A 21,182-nucleotide genomic window follows, 5' to 3' on the forward strand; every position below is an offset into this window, starting at 1 on the left:
TAAGATCTAAGGATGCTTTTTGATGTGCAATATTTGAAATGGCGGCGACATGACGCGACAAGAGTTGTTTTTCATGTTCAAAATCATCAAAATTACTAAAGTGTAATATTGAATAGTATTTAATTTTATTAAACCAAATATTTTTTTCCATCCTTATGCTCGATAAAAGTGTTGAACCATAAGCTTTCAGATAGTGCGTAAATTTGTGCAAATATTGCATTCCTAAATTATAAAGTTTGTACCTTATTTTATTGTTACATTTTTCAATTTTATTGTTACATTTTTCAATTTTTGACTTCAGCCGATTTGCCGTCATAATAGTCTTAGAAATTTTAATTTTATTTCAATTTCAATTAAGGATCATAATAATACAATACATGAGGTATATTTCAAAACGATAAAAAACATAAAAATCTCTTTTAAATGTTTTTGGCACTTTTGGTCGCCCTTTTATATGGAGCCCGACCATTGTGCATTCATGTGAGTAAATGGTATATTGTATTAGTTTCTGCGGATGTTCTTGGTCCTCTAAAATCTCCAACAAATATAGGCCTTGGGATCTTAAATCGTAAACAATAATCAGTATATAATACCAAGCTGTGGGTCGTGGGTTCGAATCCCACCGGTCAAGGATCTTTTCGGGTTGGAAATTTTCTCGACTTCCCAGGGCAGAGAGTATCTTCGTTCCTGCCACACGATATACGCATGCAAAAATGGTCATTGGCATAGTAAGCTTTCAGTTAATAACTGTGGAAGTGCTCATAAAAACTGAGTAGCAGGCTCTGTTCCAGTGGGGACGTAACGCCAGAAAGAAGAAGAAGAAGAAGAAGAAGAAGAAGAAGAAGAAGAGTCACCAATATGTCACCAATTTACCAGGAAATGATGGTCAGTTGCAGTTAAAGCCTTCAAATATATTTTATACTTTAGGAATTGTAAGGATTATCTATTTCGAGGTCTGTGTGACTAGCTCAGATCAATCAATTTGCCAAATTTTGCATTTGTCACTGCTGGCACTAAGTGTTAGAGATATGAGTCAAAACGGAAATTCTAATTTATGAATCCAGCATTTTTTTATATGAAATTTAGATAAATGAAAATATCATTATTATTTGATTTTCTCATTTATTTTTTTTTTGCTTTCTTGTTATACAATTGATTTATCAAAAATAAATGGTATTAGTGTAATAACCGTAAATAATCAAAATAGCCTGTGTATTTCCTCAAAGAAACCGTACCGCATTGTTGCTGTTTAGAAAAATCTTCATGATGGTGAATAATGAATAACCTCAATGGAAATAACCGTACAATAGTTGCCATAAACATTTCCAGCATGGAGGTTTTTGCAGTATAATTCCGAAAATACGACATATTTTAAAAAGCACTTTCGGTCACACTGCCGTTCTCACCAAGTCTTGTATCTGAACCTAGCGTCTAATATGCTGTCAACAAAATTACTCTCCGCAACCCCCAGTTTCCGATAAAACAAAAGAAGGGGTAGAGTAGAGCCCCTTGTTTATCAACAGTAGAATATTTCCCCTTATTCGGTCAAAACATTCGGCGCATTGGCGGAACTACATAAACAAACTCCCATAACCCAAACAATCCGCGGTGGTAAACAGACGCACAGTGGCCGCACTCCATAAAAATTTTGGTCAAAAGTACAAATCTTGCTGATATCGTGTATAAACCCTAGTCCATCAATAAAACATGCTTTTTGAAAGTATTTTGTTCGAAATTATTAAATTGACGCTTATATTGAGCTGTTCGGTAATCCAATCCGCATGGTTATTAAACTAATTAACCCATAACGCGTGGTAAAGATGGACTCAGTTATTGGGTCACCAAGTGGCTCGGTAGCTTAGTTGGTAAAGCGCTCTTCTAGCATACAAGAGTCCTGGGTTCAAATGCCAGCCGAGCACGTGGATTTTTTTTCATAATTTCACTCGAAATTATTGTTGAAACAAAATTTCGACATTTTTGGTACATTGACAAATAGGACTTAAAAAATATAATTCGTTCATATATCATTATCAACATCAAGTTTCATTGGAAATGGAATTTTAGGCACACTAATTTGAACTTTTCGTCACAAACATTTTCAGACTTTGCAACTGGGCGTTACATGCTAGTCCGTTGTCTAGTGTGGTGCTTCCTTCAAAGGACATAACCGTCCACTGGAAGCATTAACGTGTTGGTGTATTTTTTGAACATCGAGCGCAATGTTTTGATATTTGCAAAGTATATTCAAAAACTTATAATCTCAAAATATCAGTTGATACTACAAATCTGATGGTTTGATGGTCTGATTAGCTCTGCAACAAAACTAAAAATTGTAATATCTTGGCGTAAAAATTGCGCATGCAATGACTCAGCACATCGAATACCATACAAAATTTGTAACACAACGAGAAATGAATCATCGTTCTAGAATGTTTCCTAAGTAACTTACAACAGCTTTGAAAAATACAAAATTTTTAATGAGGTTCCATGTGACACACTTTTTGGAATTCTCCAATGGTAAAAAATTTAAATACAATTCAAAATATCTTTAACACGAAAAATAAGGTTTACTCTTTTGAATGAGACTAGTTGAGCTAGATTAGATTGAGATGTATTATAGAAACAGCAGTTTTGAAGGAACAACATCCACAAATTTGAAAAAAAAAAGTTTGAAACCATTCACATCGTGTGAGAAATCGAAATTCTCACCAAACTATTCGAAACGGAAGCTACTATTCAATACTAGAGTAATCAAGGAAAAATGTTAATAAAAGGGTTTGCAAACATCATTTTTTTTTACTTTTAGCCACCCTTGGGCCATTGTGAGACGCCCAGTGACAGTTTAATGGCACATTCCTGCCATTGCCCGTTTGCATGCAAGTCGGCACAACAGTCAACGGAGATAATAGTTTCCGTTTGTTTACTGAGTCATCGCAAAATTCTTAGGCGTGGGCGTGTTTATCATCACGAAATTAAAAGAGCGTTTGATTAATTCATCTATTGGTGTCAGCGCGTTGCTCTATGAAAAAATAATTTTTGATGCCCGTTATGCTCGTTTCATGCTTATGAAATATTATTCATGGCAACGTTACGTTCATGTTGTTTTCAAACAAACTAGGGTTGGTTCGGTTCAATTATCAACATTAACCCTTATTCCTGTTTCATATAATATAGACATACCTTTTCTTCATTACTATTAAAAATAACCTTTGAAAATAGTTCGAATGTAGATTGTCAACGTACTTTTTTAATCTTTTACCAATATCTTTTCACCACTAGGCAAAAATGCAAAACTAGTTTTTAGTAAGACTCGTATTTACCTCCTTATTCATGAATCGCATCACCGACCAAAGGTGTCTTGTTCCTTCCTCTCTAATCAACACCCTTCTCGTGGTGATTGATGAGATGCAGAGGTATTCTCGGTCTCCAGAAGCAAGAATCATAAAAGACTAACTAACATTTCATCCCCATCCCAACTGACTGTAAGAGCTTGGCCAGCGCCGTTATTGATCAATAATGTGAGAATTGCCAAATGTGCGCTCAAAGTAAAGTCCTATCCCTTATTCATTTGAATCGATCAAGTACGGAGTCAGAACCATTAACATGTACAGTTCAACATTCTAATCATGTTGTAATTTTTAGCTCTGTTCGTGTCAGAAAAATATTAAGTATGTAAATCAATTAGTTTATTAATTATCTAAAATTCTTATTTCGAAAGACGTTATGATCTATCCGAGAGAGCTTAGAAAACGAACCAACTCCACTGGTTTGGCCAGAATACACAAAATTTAACGTGCGTTTCGGGACGTAACTTCATATTGACTAGGTCAATACTGGACCAAGTAAACAGTCAAATAGAATCAACGAAAAAACTAGGAAACTTTAATAGCACCATTGCAATATCCGTTCTCCGCAAAACACTAGCCGAAAGCATCTAAGTAAAGAGCGAGAAGGGACGGTCCGCGAAGAAGATCTTATCTCCGCGTCTTTTTTATGCTGCAACTGATAAGCCACTCAGCTGTGATTCAAACTTTCATATAAATTGGACGCTGACGCTAATTACGGCATTCAGTACTCAGTGGTCAATAATTCGAACAACCTTATCCAAGTTAACTAGTCAGGATGTTCAAGTTCCTCATTCTTTTCGCTATTGTGCCTGCGATGGCCTTTGCTGCGGTCAACTTCCGAGTATGTAAGTACCCTTTAGAATTCCGTTTGAAACTTTTACCAACAACTATTACCAACTTCTGGACGTCGATTCGTTTACGCAGGTTCCAACAAAGCTCCAACGCCAACCACCTTGACTGTGAACGACTGCTCCGGTGACAATTGCGTCCTGGTTGCCAAAAAACCGCTGTACGCTCTGGCCAGTGGGATTGTCAGCAGTGTTAACAGCAAGACGGCCACCACCCGAATCGTTGCCCGTTTCCTTGGTATGGACCTCGGTTTCAGGACCCCTCCGGAGCTGACCAATGCTTGCAATGGAGGAATACTGGGTGGCTGTCCGATCGTTGCCGGAAGAGCCTTCAACTACGTTCTTGTTGACGATTCTCTGGAGGTTCCGGCGGTCAATATGCCGGTCGAAATCGAAGTCAGTCTGACCGGTGACGGTGGCGTAGCTTTGGGTTGCGTTCGTTTCAATGCCAGAATCGCGAAAAGATAATGCGATTTCGAGTGATGTTTTGTGTTGGGGATGGTTTTAAAACTTGTTCTAACAAATGAGAAATTTTGGTACCAAAGTTTTGAATAAGGATTTTATTCAAGTAAATTATTTATTGAATGTAAAATATTTTAGCGATTCACTTGTAATTTTTTTTTGCAAATAAATATATATAACAAATAATTGTGTTCTCAGTGATATTGGCATTTCAAAATGTCTATATATGATGATAGAAGCATGTCAAACTTGTTTGAAGCACCGCGTGACAAAATGAAATTTTTTTTCTTCAAGACATTTTAACTATGCATTGATAAGTGAATAACCTTATTGATACAAAGAAGTTTCGCTTATGGTATGAAATTTCAAATCTTTGATGTACGTGTTTTATAATCAGTCTAACATGTTCATATTGACGAATTCCATCCAGAATGAGCCAGAAACAATAAAAATCGTGCTCGATAGTCTGCGATTAGGATTCAATTTTGCACATGTTTTTGGTATGATACAATAAGTTCTTCTTCTTCTTCTTTCTGGCGTTACGTCCCAACTGGAACAAAGCCTGCTTCTCAGATTAGTGTTCTTATGAGCACTTCCACAGTTATTACCTGAGAGCTTTCTTTGCCGATTGACCATTTTTGCATGTGTATATCGTGTGGCAGGTACGAAGATACTCTATGCCCTGGGAATCAAGAAAATTTCCTTTGCGAAATGATCCTCGACCAGCGGGATTCGAATCCACGACCCTCAGCATGGTCATGCTGAATAGCTGCGCGTTTACCGCTACGGCTATCTGGGCCCCTATGATACAATAAGTGTTTTCCATAGAAAAATTGATAATTTTGACTCAAGAATAACTTTTGAAAATGCAACTTATTTGATAAATTACAACTCCGAAGCTGTTGGTTTTAGAGAAAAATGTTCTATGAAGATGTTGTAGTGAACCGTTTGAACTATAAGAAAAAATATACACTGAAAAATACTTCATTTATTTTCATTAAAAAAAAAATCAAAAATAAAACTTAAATTTTAAATTACACAAAACTTACATTTTTATTATATTAAATTTTCACCCTAGATTCTTGATAGTAAACGAATGTTTGGGAAAAAGTTTCATGATGGAGAAATTTGGTCGATTTTCAAAATTTGTTTGTCAAAATAAATACATTTTGATGATACAATAAGAATCTTGAAATTATGCTGAACCATATGATTATATGGATAATTTCTCTAGAAGTAGCCATTTTCGAATCATATCGAGTTAAATGCAAAAGAATATTATTTTAATATTAAAATAGACCATTTCCATCAAGGAAAATAAGTACCGTAACCCGGGGTAACATTGATCTTTTTTTTTTAATATTTCTTAAATATTTCGTTTGAAAATACAAATGTCGCAAATTTAATATTTTTAAAACAAGTACTGCCGCCCATAGCTCGCGACTATATACTGTATTTTGTTTTTTTTGAAAGATTAAACATGTTTAAACAAATGTTTTAGGCGATTTTTCTATTTAACTGATATGGGGTAACAGTGATCACCTATGTAAACATCGCTCGGTAATATTGAAAGTGTCGTTACTTACTTAAATCATGACCCCTGAAGCCGAATATGATGGCCAAACCCTTACAAATCATTTACTTTTTGAATTATTTTAAAATTAAAAACACTCTGACCAACGGAATACGCCTAAACGTAGGCAATTTCCTAAGGAAATTTAACATTCTTACCAGTAATTCGGTAATGTTGCCTAATTGAGCATACTTATGAAAGTTTTGATAACGGAATCGTTTTCGGTGATACTATTTTTAGTAAGAACCGACTTTTCCTTGCTCATGTCGTTTGCAGAACTGATGTGAGACATGAATCTTCGGTAGTGTCATCCTTAAACATTGAAATCATTGTTTCGAAAAGTTGCCAAATTTACGCATAAGCTAAACACAAATTTCGCAAAAATCTTCACTTTTATTAGCTCATGAATATAAGAAAGAGAATCACCATTCATGATTTGGAAATGTTACATAAATAAATGATAATACTTTTTACGAGATGAATCATTCCGATCAATGTTACCCCGCTGATCAATGATACCCTGGATTACGGTAAGTGAAATGGAATAAGGTAATCACTCTCGAAAACGTATTGTCATTGATGGAAAATCGCGAATAACTAATGAAAATGGCCTATTTAAATATTTAAAAACATATGTTTTGCATTAAACTCGATATAATTCGGATATGGCTACTTCTAGAGAATGGTATGGTATGGTTCAGAATAATTTCAAAATTCTCATAATATCATCAGAACGTATTAATTTTGACAAAATCTCGATTAATTTTTCAAAACGACGTAAGTAACTTTTATATGGGTTTGAGAAAATTAATTCGGATGAATCACAACCTGTCTTCTAAAACTGTTTCAAAATGAATCACCTTTTTAACATTTTTTCACCGTGTACATTGCTTAAATTCAGCATTCAATGAGCTTGCGTTTAAAAACTATGAAGTTCCTATTATTTCACAAAAGAATTTTATGACAAAATCATAAGCCGTTTTATTCAGTTACTTGGGACGTTTTTCTACCAGTGTAAAATCGACTCAAGTAGTGTTTTGTTTTGATTCGTGGTTAAGTCATTTTGTCTCTCCATACAGCGGGGCGGCGAAAGTAGTGGTTAGGTTGCGAAAGTTGAAAATATTACTTTCGTCGTTTTGTAAATCCGAAAATTAAACGTTCTTAAAGTGAAAAATCGAGTTGGTTCAGAGCGAAACGTGTAGAATTTCGTCTGGGAAACACGTAGCTTCGATGAAGTCAGTTTGTACACTTTTTTGACTTGAGTCTGTATGAATAAGTTTTCGACAAATATCAACATTTTGAAAATTGGCCTAATTTCTCCATCATGAAATTTTGTCCCAAACATCTGTTAACTATCAAGATTCAATTGGTGGAAATTTTTAAAATATCAAAAAAGGGGTTTAAGTGTAATTTTAAATTGAAGTTTTAGTTTTGAATTTGTCATGAAAACGCATTTAATATTTTTTCAGTGTATATTGTTTTTTTCTTGTAGGACAAACGGTTTACTACAACTTCTTCATAGAACATTTTTCTCTAAAATCGGCAGTATAGGAGTTAGAATTTTTCAAATAAGTTGCATGCAAAAATGTATAGTCCATTTTCATAATTTATTCCCGACTCAAATTGATCGATTTTTCTATGAAAAACACTTATTGTATCATACCAAAAACATGTGCAAAATTTACTGCGAATCGAAGATGGTCCAGCTCTGTGACTGGCCGATTTGACATGGAATTCGTCTATTGTATTATTATCCAGTAGACTGGAATCGCCTGAAAATATTTATGCAAAAAAATGTGTGTTTTCTTCTTATTATGTAGATAGTCGGTTGGAACAAGTATCCGACAATATCTCGTATAAAATGCAATAAAGTCGATTTTCCCTACAAAGAGACCAAATTCAGAGAACCATATCTCCACCGTTTCTCAATCGATTATTTTTATTTTTATTATGACGAACTACAAAGTCCCTCAATTTTTGATAACAATTGAAAAAGTGTGAACACTTTTGAATCAACAGTTACAGATAGATTGAATTTTGACAAAAATAGCATAAAGACAAAAAGTATTATAACAAAACTGGAATACTTATCAAATTTTGTCGGTGTTCAGACAGATCTACCTATATAATTTTGTAGCGTTCTAAAGATGCTTTAAGAACTCCACCAATTCAGATTTTTCCGATGCAATCTTGAAACTGATGATACGTCGATCAGATAAGTTCTATTATTACAGTAAATAATGCAAAAAAAAAAAATTGGAATGCCTGGCATATGTTTTCCTAAAACCTTCAAAAAGCCCCCGCAGGAGCAAGCGTGAAGGTCGAAGGATCAAACACTACTCACTCAAAATTCAATTCATTAAAACAAAAAAACTAAAATATGACGATAACCATGGTTTTTTAATACTGTTTGCCCATAATTTGAGTTACAATGCAATAACAAATTGTTTTTAGTGATAAATTTTATTGTACAAGAACAGAGATTATATTTAAGCAGTGAAAGAAAATTTTGATTACACTATTTCTTTTGCTTGAAAACTAAAATAAACTATAATTTTGAACTTATTAGTCTACAAATCGAAATTGAAAGTGATGCCATGTATTTCGACATTTATTTGCTTATAAAAAAAAAATAAAATGAAAAAGTATGATTACACTCAATTTTTGATGTGCAAAGAAGTTAAGAAAACCCCCATTGTTTTAAATTGTTTGCTAGTAAATCGAAACTTGAGGCGATGACATTCAATGTTTTCGACATAAATTTCGTTAAATAAGTCTGGAAAGTACGTTTGAACAGAAATAGAAATTTTGGAGAACTCTCAAAATTTCTTATACGTTAAACTACTTAAAATTTTGTTTGTTTTAAATTGTTTGTCGGTAAATTGAAATTCTGAGTAATTACATGTATGTTTTCTACAAAAAGCGTCAGAGCAGAAATAAAACTTTTTATGTACACTATGTTTTACTCAAACACCTACTTAAAACTCAAGGTTTTAGCCTGTTAGCTTGTTAATCAAAATGCAAAGCACTTCCATGCTGTTTTATTACAATAATTTACTTTTAGATGTCAAGTGAATATATTTGAGCAGAAATATAAATTTTAGATATCACCCAAAATTTATTTTACTTTAAAAACTTAACTCGTATAGGCCTGAGTGAAAGCAAAAATTCTAAAACCCTCACCGCTCAGCGAATTCTTAACGGATTCTAATGATTTTTTGTCAGTATACTGGTACACATATCTTGTTTCTAGAAGTGGACAGAAGAATGCGGAAATATTCCTGTGGTCGGAGTTATTCCGGTGGATCACTGGGTCAGGTCGGCTGAGAAGCCACTACATGACGGAATTTTAAGAAAATTGCATCAGTGTAAACTTTTTGAGAAACGATTGAATTGGATAACTATGAGTATTGCATTTTATTTATCCTACAAATGACCATTTTTGGGTCCCAGGATGCCTCAAACTTACGATGAAGTGGCCAATTTGTTTCTGAACATCTGTGCTAAGCTTTAGGGCATGCATTTTAGTGGACAATTATGTTTTATTTCTACTTTTCGAGAATTGAAACGAATTGGCATCCAACAAATCTATAACCGGTTCTTCCGGGCATTACGTCCGAATAGCCACATTCGGTATATTTTAAACGGTGCTTCATTTATAATGTTGAATGTCAGATCATAATGATTTATGCAAATTAAAATGATTGTCATTGCAAATAAATAAAGATAACTTGGCATGTCTCAAAAAATAGCCCATTTTTACCAGACTTGACCCAGTGACCTACCGAAATAACTCCGGCTACAGGAATATTTCCGAGTACCTCTGGCCACTTCTAGAAACTAGATATGTGGGCCAGTGAACTGAGATAAAATCATCTGAATCCGTTAAGAATTCTCTGAGCGGTGAGGGTTTCCGTATTTATGCTTTCACTCAGGCCTATACGGGTTAAAAACATTTTACTATAGGGTGTCCCAGAAAGTATGGGCACGACTTTATCATACTGCCATCCGGAGACTAGTGCAAATAAAAACCTGATTTTCTCACATTTCATTCTTGCACTCATCAAAAGCGGCTGGTGAATTTTGGACATTTTTTCCGCTACCTGTTTGTTGATGGTGGAATTTCTGGAATTACCTTTCTCCTCTTATTCGTTTTGCACAAATTGCGTTATATTTGAGTGACTTTGTTATACGAAATTAGTGCTAGGTCATAAAAAACGTACACAAAAATCTGAAAAAATATATTTATCATTGCCGATACGATAAATGATCAGACTATCACTTATTTTATTGGAAATTTTAAAATATATTTTATGAAATTTGAAGGGAAACCAAAAATCCGGTTTCAGCTGTGGTCGACTTTTAAAAGGGTCAAAGCCAAGTCCTTGTATATCCATTAAAACATGTAAAAAAACTAAAATTTTTGTTGCCTATCCAAAAGTATAGATATTTGACATAAGTAAATTTGAAATGAATTAATTTTATTTATATTCAAAATGCCTGATAATTTATGATGTCGTGAAGTTGTCTTATGTGGAGAGAAAAATTAGCGGAATTTAGAATTCTACCATTTTTTCAAATCTTTTGTAGCACAGCCAAATGGATTTTTTACACAAAAATTCTTGTGGAAAATCTTAGATGCAATGTATTTGAACTCATCACCTCGAAAGATATTGATAAAAACATTCATTACTAGTTAAGTTCCAACAAAACACAAAAGTAGGGTCTTTGCGGGCCAGATAAGAATTGATTTTGTTAAATCAAAAATTTCAATGTAAAAATAAATTTATCAAACAAATTTTCCACAGGCAGCATTTAAGGTGAAAATAAATCGAAGCCAAAGTTCAAATTTTCAAGAGCACGGATCTGGAGAACCAAACACCCGTTTGAGCTGAAAACCTAATCGATTGGTCACCACCAGCTAGTGACCAATCGATTAAGTTTTCAGCTTAAAAAGATGTTCGGTCCTCCAGATCCGTGCTCTTGAAAATTTGAACTTTGGCTTCGATTCATTTTCACCTAAAAATGCCCCAAAGAAAAATAAAAAAAATTAAAAATATCTATTTGTTTGGGAAAATATTGTGATTCTCGTTATCAAAGTCGTGCCCATACATTCTGTGAGACCCTTTATTTAATCATGTTTTACCGTAAATCAAAACTCCAAGCGATGGCATGTTGTTCTTTCGACCTAAATTTATTGCATAAGATAAGAAGTGAACAAGTTCACAAGTAATCGTATAAAACTTTGATTCAAAAACAAATAGTTCCAAAAATACATTTTTCATAGTTTATCACTTAAATTTGCTTATAACTTCAAAACTTTTAAAATCAACTTTCTTAGCTAAAATGAAGAGTTAGATCAAAAGTGTCTTCGACAAAGTTGTTCAAAATAACATTTTTTAAAGTTTGCGGAAGAGCTTAAATAAGAGCCTCCATATTCAACTTTTTTCTTAAAAGATGAAAAATTCAATTACGAATAACTTCTCTGAAGACAACGAACATCTAAAATCGACGAGAACAGAGAAAACACTTTTTTTTTCGGTTAAATTGTCGATTCGGACCATTGTGCACCGCTCAATTGTATGAAAAAAAAATTTTATCGAAAAAAAAAGTTTCTCTTAAAATTTAAGCTCCCTTGTACCTATAGTAGACCTTTTGTTCCTATAGTTGCACGACTAAGAGATAATATTTTTTTATTGCCTTACATATTTGGAGAATAAATTACTTATTTGCATCAATCGAAAGCTTTGATCCATTCTTCAAAAGAAAAATATGAACGTTTTGTCAAAATTCGACTTTTAATTGTGTTTTGCCTAAGCCGTGAAGTTTGAGGCTACTATAAGGACAGAAATTAAAAAAAGGGTTACTATAGGCTTATGTGTTCCTATAGTGCCGCAAGCAATATTGAATACATAAATATTAGTTTTCGTTATTTTCACATTTTTCCACACAATCAAAATGAAAAGCTTTCAGATGACGTAAAAATAATGCAACTGGCTTGATTTTTCGCATTTATACGAATATTTGTTCTTAGCTTTGCGACTATTGGCACACCGACCCTAATTGAAAGTTCCATATTGAAAAGGGCTTATGACGCATATTTCGATACAACATATTCGACGTTGGCTTCACTCTCTTAGAATTCAAACAATGTTTCCTAGACATGCTGTCCTTATATAATTATTTATCTTATATGTTAAGTTCTAATGCATTCTTTGGAAAATTTAACGATCATTGCACAGTGGTCCAGAAAGCAGTTTAACGCGGAAAGATGCATTTTGAGCTTTAGGACTTATGTTTCAAGACTAAAACGGTATTCTACAAAGTTGTTTGTATTAGTTAAGCCCTTTTTTGGTGCTATTGAAAATTAGTGGTTTTATAGAAATTGGGTAACTAACTTTTTTATTTATTTAAATTTTATTATACATGCTTCCGCAAAATTGTAGACCATTCAATTTCAAGCAACTTTGCCAGAATAAAGTTTTTCTGTATCTCTTAAATTGACCGATTTAGAGCTTTTTTTCTGCAGTGACATAGGGTGGTCCAAACAAAACTGGTTTTCTAGCTCTAGCGTTTTCAATCCAAATATCTCATCAAAGTGGTCTATGAAACACTTTTAGAACTTTGAAAAATGCATAATTTGATGAGTGAAGAAACTCGCTAACTCCTTCCGTTTGGGAGCTAGTGTTTTTCTCACAAAAACATGCCTATTTTGGATGTGAATATCTCTGGTTGGGGCAAACATATAAAATATCTTTTGAGGACGCCTAAAGACAAAATAAAATTGTATATTATATCAAAAATTACAGATGTGTTATTTTGTAACTCTAATGAATTTTCTCTTTTTATTATACGATTTTATTTTGCCTTTTGAATGTCATCAAAAGATATTTTTATGTTTGCCCCAATCAGAGATATTCACAATCAAAGTTGGCCTGTTTTTATAAGAAAAACAACAATAACTTCCAAACGGAAGTTGATAGCGAGTTTCTTCACTCACCAAACTATGCATTTTTTCAAAGCTTTAAAAGTGTTTAAAAGACTACTTTGATGAGATATTTGGATTGAAAACGCTAGAGCCAGAAAACCAGTTTTGTTCGGACCACCCAATATCACCGTAGGAAAAAAAAGCTCTAATCGGTCAATTTAAGAGATACAGAAAACTTTTTTTTGGCAAAATTGCTTGAAATTGAATGATCTTCAACTTTGCTGGAGCATGTATAATTTTTTTTTCTGTTCGGATGCGCCACTGCGACCAGTATTTAGATCTATTGTGGCATTACCCGTAACCTTAGTGTATAGTGCATGTCGCATTACTCCATTTCCATTGATAGGCAATGAAGCATCGATTTCTGTACAGTTCTTGTTTTAATTCCTCAGATATTGATAAAAATCGACTATGATGAAAAGGTCCCGTTATTTACACCCTTCATAGAAATTTGCATCTCAGCGAAGGCGCGCCCTTAGCAAACATAATAGATTAGGTTTCTGAGGAACCAAATCGGTACTACTGATATTTGACCATGCAACGGAACTCTAGTCACATCCTTGTTTCGCTTTTAGTTCAGTTCCAAAAATTACTAGAAAAAAGGGGCTTTAGGCTAGCAGCAAAACCGTATCTAGCTAGAAAATTTGTTTAGCAATCAGAATTCACGTGAGTCCTTGAATTACCAGTACTTAACAGTTCTTGTTGAGTTAATACTCATGATTGTTATCCTGGCTTCAAGTGTAGTCTCGGGACTGACCAACTCCGAGTCTTTAACCATCTGCTAGGTAAAATATACTAATTTTCTGAAATTGTTACCAGTAACAAGAACTTTGTACCGCGAATCCTTGAATTACCAGAACATATTGCCCTAGCCCGACAAACGAGATGAGACTAGGGTTCAAATTGGTAGATCTTGCCCCGTAACGCACCACGAAAAGGTGATCTACCCGCGTTACGCATGTATAATATAATTCAAACAAATAAGAAAGTTAGTTACCCAATTTCTATGAAAATGTGGTCCACCCTAATTTTCATTAGCACCAAACAAAGGGCTTAACTAATACAAACAACTTTGTAGAATACCGTTTTAGTCTAATATTTTATCCTAAAGCTCAAAATGCATCTTTCCGCGTAAAACTGCTTTCTGGACCATAGTGCATTGACGCACGAGCCATAATTTCATTTCATTTGTCCGCCTGCATTCACACAACACACATGACATTTATCGTTCATTACCTTCCAAGAGCCACGAAAGGAAAAAGACTGACACACACTACCCATTGCTTGGCACTGATCACTGTGTGTCAACACTTGTAACATTCACTGATACATTCTCATTCTGATTAAGAAGCAGAGGCGAAAATTATCCATTTTCTGTGATATGTGTGCAACCATATTCGATTACCCAATAGATTATTATCAAGTTGTATAATGTTGCATCACTAGAAAATATAAATGTCAACCTGTACTAAGGCTGTGAGAGTTGTTGCTCTTGAACGCTCTCTCGCCACATACTAAACGAGGTCACTCTCTCGTGTGGTATGTGTCGAGAAAGCGTTTATAGGGCTCTCCGATTGCAATGTGCCACGAACTGTTATGGTTCACGAACTGGTTAACTCTCCGAACATATTTTGATCGGCTTATTCGGTTCAAAAGCCGTACATTGTTCTAATGAGAAATATGATAACACATGAATAAAAAAGAGGGGTTTCATTTTGTTTTAAATTCAATTATATTTTTATTTTTTATTATTAAACCCATACTGATCTACTTTTACTTGTAAGTTTTCCTTTTTTTTTTTAATCATATTATCCATCTCGGTTTACCTTTTGGGTGTGAATATTTTTCCAAGTTTCTATTATTATCAGCTATTATATGCACGATAATGTACATTGTTTGTGTGTGTATATATATGTGTATGATTTTGTTTAAAACTTAAGACTTCCATGTACTAATCAGTAGATATGTAGCCGAAGCGTAGTTTGTCGTTGATAGATAAAATTAATTTGAATCCTTCTGCATGTCGTACTAGAGGGTGTCAAAACTCAAAAAAGTTGCAAATGAAAATCCAATCTCCTTTCTTGTAGTTAGGGCGTATAAGACCTTGTTTTAACTCCTCCAATAGTTGTTCCGTTTCTCAGGTTTGACTACAGTGCGGAACACGTTCTTGTCTCAAACACCAAAATACTGCTATTTACCTAATTAAGGGTTGCTGAATCCATTTACGTTTTTAAAAATATCATAGCACGTCTAGTTTTTCAGATATTGACTTTTGAAAATGCAAAATTTTTCTATTTCAGTCAACCTGTATGCAAGTTTGTCACTTAATTTGCCATAGAAATCAAACTCTATGTGTATAACAATTATTAACAACAAAGTGCAGTATACTTTCGATGCTCAAAAGCTATTTTTTGATGCTTTAAAACAGTATTGTCTTTATCCATATAAGAGAAACGAAGAATTTTGTGTGGAGACTGCAAGCATGTTAGAAAAATCGATTCAATCTAAATTTCATCAGTTAATTTCAACCAAATTATATCTGAAATGAAAGTTAAAGTCATATATGGCATGCTTGGTGGATTAGATCACAAAAAAGTTTGATAAATCATACTTTATATTTCATGTAAGCATCAATGAAAATAATTTGATCCTTAAGACACGCAAAAATGTCATTTTTGTTACGCTGTGCTATCAGTGAATGCAAGCAAGTAGTCAACTTCTTCGAGCCCATTTTGATGAATTCGGCTTCGATACCATTCTTAGCAGCAGTCTTGATATTCTTGAGTTGTTGAATGACATCCCTAAATTCCATTACTTTGTTTCCATCAGAGGGATGGCATCATAGTTTTTCACTATGGTATTTGACAGGTCTTGTTGTGCCTTCTTATCGGGAGCATAAATTTATACTCCAGTTGAAATTCTCACGCACACTCATGTATTTGTTGAATGTTTACCTTCCGTATGAGTGAAAGTGGTACAAAATGCGCCATACAAGACAAAAACTGCGCAAAGCTGGTATGTGCACTCAGGCAAATGGACTATCGATAAACATAGGAACCCCTTATGAAAATTCGCCACAAGGAATCGGGTTGAAATTCATAAATTTGCCTTATGAAACCGAAATTTGAAAACAAAAATAGTTTTCGCGGCAACCTGGAATCGAACCAAGGACCTTGCTATCGATAGACTCGTACGTACACCCCGCGCCTATCGACGCCTTGGTGTGGAGTGATGCTAAAACGATACATAAAGCGTTCGTATTGCGATAATCGTTCCATCTTTCATAAGGCAAAAAGTATGAATTTCGATAGTCCAGTTCGCTGCGTGTGAGAATGTACGTAGAAAGTCTTCGGTTTACTTATCTGTGGTTTAATCCGCGTTCGCAATGGCATTTAGCCATCTATCCCGCGCATCGATATTGATTGGAAACTTGTGATGCGAAATGTTATCATCGTGATAATTGTTCTTCTGATTATGAGAATCGACACCGAAAGAAGGAAACAACACTTCATTGTGGTTTTTATGATAATATACATGAAACTTACTTTTATTTTAAACCGCGAGCTACGCTATGGAAATAATACCGAACAATATGCGTAGATTTTGTGTGCCTAGGTTCATTTTCCCACATTCACACCAGCTGCATTGCTTATAGCGTAATAGTATTGGTGAGCGCTGCTTGCGTTCGATAAGAGGCAACAAAATATGGCCATCATATCGGCTCCCTGGTTTCCATTGTAAGCTGTGCTGACGTAGTCATCACCTTCGCTATCCCGACCCTCTGCCTGTGTTTCCTGCGCCATTCAGGTGATTATTATAGTGCTGATTTCACTTTTCGATCACCTCGCGTCTGTCGGTCCCTATGTTTGCATCCTTATCGAGGTCTTTGCCGAATGTATTGATCTTCTAGTAGAAATCTCGCGGAACATTACTAAAGGACCTATGTACAAATGAGAGATTCTCTCCTCTCTCGTTCTCTTTCGATTATAACAGTGGAATACTAAAGATTTTGGGAAGCTTTTCACTATAGATCGAAAGTCAATTTCCTTGACTAGCGTTTCATACAAAAAACGCAACAGAGGAGGTTAATGTGACTCAGTTATTAATGAAAGAGAAAGTAAACAAAGAGAGCCTCTCAATGTTAGATAGGTCCTTTAGTAATGTTCCGCGAGAAATCCCCCCTTTTTTGAGAACGGTTGAGCAACTCCATTTCATGGCATTTAGCTTTTCCAGACAGCGCTGTTAGTCCTGGAGCAAGTGGAACTGTTTTTTTTTTCGCGTCAGTCTGTATCGTTCCACTTTCCAGCCTACATTCCATTCTTCCACTCCAAAATCTCATGTCACTTTTCGTCCTCCAGTTCCACGTATCTGGCAATGCTTTCAGCAGCGTTATTAATTACTTTGACTGTCCTCTAGCAGTTGTCAAGAGATTTTACAAATTGAACTTTCCATCCGCCGGTCTGAACTCCTCCTCGTCCTAGCCAACCTGAGAGCTTAAATATCCTATTACGATTTTGACATTGTTCCTTGGGCAGTCGTACTGTCGTTCGAGCTACTGCAGTGCCACAATTTCGAAATCGTGGACCTCCAATGGCAGTTCGATTTGCAGGTCCATGTACCGGCCTTCTAATCGCTAGTTCATTTCCGTCGCTGTGGTCTTTGTCAATTGTTCCAGTCCGTCTTATTGACTTTTCAGTGCTGATGCATTTTTACTGTTAGTTTGCAGGACTTGACATCAATAATCTTGCTGAGAACATTCAGCAATACCATCAAACTTACTCTGTATGAGCAGGTGTGCTAAAAATATAACAAAATTATCAGCTAGTTCAAAATCGTTTAGGTGATGGATGTTAATATTTTGTTTGAGCGCAATCGATCGTAATCTCACTTACCTAACAGAACATTACCCCGGGCTAATAAAATTTGGGGTAATGGTATATTCGGGGCTATGGAATTCGGGATCATGGCATTCAGGTTGATGGTGGGTTCATGGACATCGGCGGATTCACCTTTGCTCCACTAAGGCGACGTGAAATATTATAGAGGTGGTGGGTCACCGGTTGCTACTGCTTTCTCTCCAACAACGGCTAGATAATCCACTCACATTTGATTTCCGTTTATCTAAGTGTTCTTCATGGTGTTTTTGGTGCTGTATTGCTGATGCGTTAAGACTTTACCTCAGCAAGATTTTGCTCGCTGTACCACATCTTCAGCATTCCTAAGCCTTCCAGGTGTCATTAGTAACCCACTGTGTTTTTCTGTATGCGCAAACTACCAGGTAGCGACGAAGACGACCGCTGTTAAGGTCCATCAATTCTCAACGATGCCCCTTTTTGGGAATACGCTCTTCGATGAATGATTTCTTTGATGACTTGTTCGTAAAAAGATGTATATCGCTGTCAAGAAAATGAAGATCGAATGCGACGTAGACACTGCGTTTGTTCTACACATCAAGAAGCTGTTTTAAACCCAACATTCAAGCACCGAAAGGTCAATGTTTCTTTAACATCCTTTTTTTATTTTATATTGTTCAGCACGCTACTACGCAGATAAAAGTTATTGTTTACAGTCCCAAACTAACGCGCGCCAACGTGCTCATCTCGGCAGGAGCTCAGTTGATATCCGTGCAGCTATATAGTAAGACCATGCTGAAAGGCGTTTGGTTAATAATTCTGCCCAATCCAAGAAATTTTCAAAATTTCTTGGACAAATAGTATATTTGACTTACTGTATGCTTTGCCTTAATAATGCTTTCAGTGTGAAGCTGTTGAAGTGGTGATGGATCTCTGAACAGAGCAACAGAAATTCCATATCAATGTTTCCCACTCATCGAAACTAAGAAAAACTAGCTAAGAAGAAGAACGTCTGTGAAACTAAAATAATTTGCTTTAAGACTGGTTCATCAATTCAAAATCTAACGATACATTCAAAGATTCGTAAAAATGCAAAAATCAATTTTTACAGTATTGAGACTTTTATCACCTGGAAGGCATAAAGGTTTTGTCCCTGGAAATCGATAACATTCGAGCTAATAACATCCTCAACCTAATCGAGACTCGAACCCGGTTGGCTTCGAGATGTTCCCAACTAAGCGTTTCCCAACTGAGCTGGAAAAAGCCTAGCAAAAACTCGTCAATAAGTTAATCTCATCTTGACGATTCAAAACAAGGAAATTTCCGTAAAACGCACCAAAATATTCGTCCTTCGGGAGCTTCAAAAACATGAATGCTACGTGCGTTTTGAAACGTGAGTAAGGCTAGCACGTAGAAGCATTTTTGAACCTTCCAGTGTTGAAGCCAACAAGACTTGGCGAGAATTTTTGACTCATTGATTTTATTTTTGACAAGAACACTCAATAAGATCGTCCTCTAAATTGTTAAATGCAACGGTAAAGCCAATGTATTATTCATCACTTGCATATATTAAAAATTCTGGAGTGATCTCTCTGGCAAGTGAAGACACCACTTGAAATAGATCTTATCTCCGCTTCTTGCACTACAACTGATAATTCGCTCAGCTGTGATCCGCAAATAGATATAAATTGGACCCCGACGCCGATCGTCGAGTTCAGTGAAGCATAATCCAAGTTTCTCAGGATGTTTAAGTTCGTTCTGGTTGCTGCCCTTGTGCCAGCCTTGGCCCTGGCCAACGTGAATTTCCGTGCCTGTAAGTTCATTTCAGTTTATTGTTGAAAGCTACACACTAAGCTCTTCACGGAGAATTGCATCGTTAGCCCAACGGATCAACGGTTTCGTATTTGAAAATGTTAACATAACGATGATTTTTCACCGTAGTTTGTACTTTGAGTTTAGTGTGTATGACTATAGTTTTGAATTTCGGAACTAGTTGATTTTTTGCAGGCCCAAACAGAGCGCCGACGCCAACCAGCCTAAAAGTGAATGATTGCTACGGAGACAACTGCGTCCTGGTAGCCCGGAAGCCTCTGAGAGCTCAGGCCATCGGAATTGTCAGCCGTTACAACAGCAATACGGCCACCATAAAGATTATTGCCCGTTTTCTCGGTAAAGACGTCGGTTACAGAGTGCGTCCGGAGTTGACCAATGCCTGCAAGGGAGTCGTAGGCGGATGTCCGATTGTCGCCGGGAGAACGTACAATTTTGTTTTTGTTGATGAAGTGTTGGAAGTTCCGGCGGTCAATATTCCGGTTGAAATCGAAGTCAGTGTGAGCGGTGATAGAGGCGTGGTTTTGGGCTGTGTTCGCTTCGATGCTTGGATAGCAAGGAGATGATGAGCACTAGACAATGTTTGGTGTATAAAATCGCTCAAAAATATGAATTTCAATAAATGTAGATTAAATAAAGCTAACATTTCTACAAGTTACCAATGGGACATTATTTGACATGATATTTTTGTTGAAAATCTTTGAATCCACAGTTGACGTTGCTATTCTGTTTCCCAGAAGGAACCCGATGCAGACAAATGGCTAGTTTCTTCTGGCCCTCTTGATGAGTTTGGCATTGACACCATCTTTACCTACCTTGATACCTTGATGGCTACAGCATAGTGTCACGCCATTGTCGGACGTATTGTAGAGCTCCATCTTTGTCAGTCTTGGGCGATACTTCTCCGGTTGCTCTGAACATTCAAGGTAGCCCGGTCCTCTTCCTTAGCCGAGTGGTTAGAGTCCACGGCTACAAAGCAAAGCCATTCTAAAGGTGTCTGGGTTCGATTCCCGGTCGGTCCAGGATCTTTTCGTAATGGAAATTTCCTTGACTTCCCTGGGTATGGAGTATAACCGTACCTGCCACACGATATACGAATGTGAAAATGGCAACTTTGGCAAAGAAAGCTCTCAATTAATAACTGTGGAAGTGCTCATAAGAACACTAAACTGAGTAGCAGGCTCTGTTCCAGTGAGGACGTAAATGCCAAGAAGAAGAATAAAAAGAGGTCCTCTTCCACTGCGTACAGCCAGCGTATTCGTCGTCTTCCACGAAGCCGCC

The 21,182-nt window shown here is 35.8% G+C and overlaps 3 protein-coding genes across 4 annotated transcripts in view; all 3 read left to right on the plus strand.

Moving 5' to 3' along the window:
• Positions 1 to 21,182, plus strand: part of LOC5571668 — a 411,897-nt gene that overhangs the window by 212,527 nt on the left and 178,188 nt on the right. The gene's annotated exons all lie outside the window — the stretch shown is intronic.
• Positions 4,048 to 4,841, plus strand: LOC5571671 (mite group 2 allergen Gly d 2.02). Its single transcript, XM_001653708.2, has 2 exons — positions 4,048 to 4,192; positions 4,272 to 4,841. Exons 1-2 carry the CDS (start codon positions 4,123 to 4,125, stop codon positions 4,661 to 4,663), a joined length of 462 nt encoding a protein of 153 aa, XP_001653758.2. The 5' UTR covers positions 4,048 to 4,122; the 3' UTR covers positions 4,664 to 4,841.
• On the plus strand, positions 19,815 to 20,467 carry LOC5571670 (mite group 2 allergen Gly d 2.02). The gene is made up of 2 exons (XM_001653707.2): positions 19,815 to 19,884; positions 20,079 to 20,467. The coding sequence occupies exons 1-2, from the start codon at positions 19,815 to 19,817 to the stop codon at positions 20,465 to 20,467; spliced, it is 459 nt and encodes a 152-aa protein (XP_001653757.2).

Source organism: Aedes aegypti, chromosome 2, assembly GCF_002204515.2.
Source record: "Aedes aegypti strain LVP_AGWG chromosome 2, AaegL5.0 Primary Assembly, whole genome shotgun sequence".
Classification (NCBI taxonomy): Eukaryota; Metazoa; Arthropoda; class Insecta; order Diptera; family Culicidae; genus Aedes; species Aedes aegypti.

Excerpts from the sequence above, each read along its gene's own strand:
- LOC5571671 (XM_001653708.2), top strand. The coding sequence starts at position 4,123 with ATGTTCAAGTTCCTCATTCTTTTCGCTATTGTGCCTGCGATGGCCTTT. Across the intron at positions 4,193-4,271 it reads TGCGGTCAACTTCCGAGTAT|GTTCCAACAAAGCTCCAACG; the intron begins GTAAGTACCCTT and ends TCGTTTACGCAG.
- LOC5571670 (XM_001653707.2), top strand. The coding sequence starts at position 19,815 with ATGTTTAAGTTCGTTCTGGTTGCTGCCCTTGTGCCAGCCTTGGCCCTG. Across the intron at positions 19,885-20,078 it reads CAACGTGAATTTCCGTGCCT|GCCCAAACAGAGCGCCGACG; the intron begins GTAAGTTCATTT and ends GATTTTTTGCAG.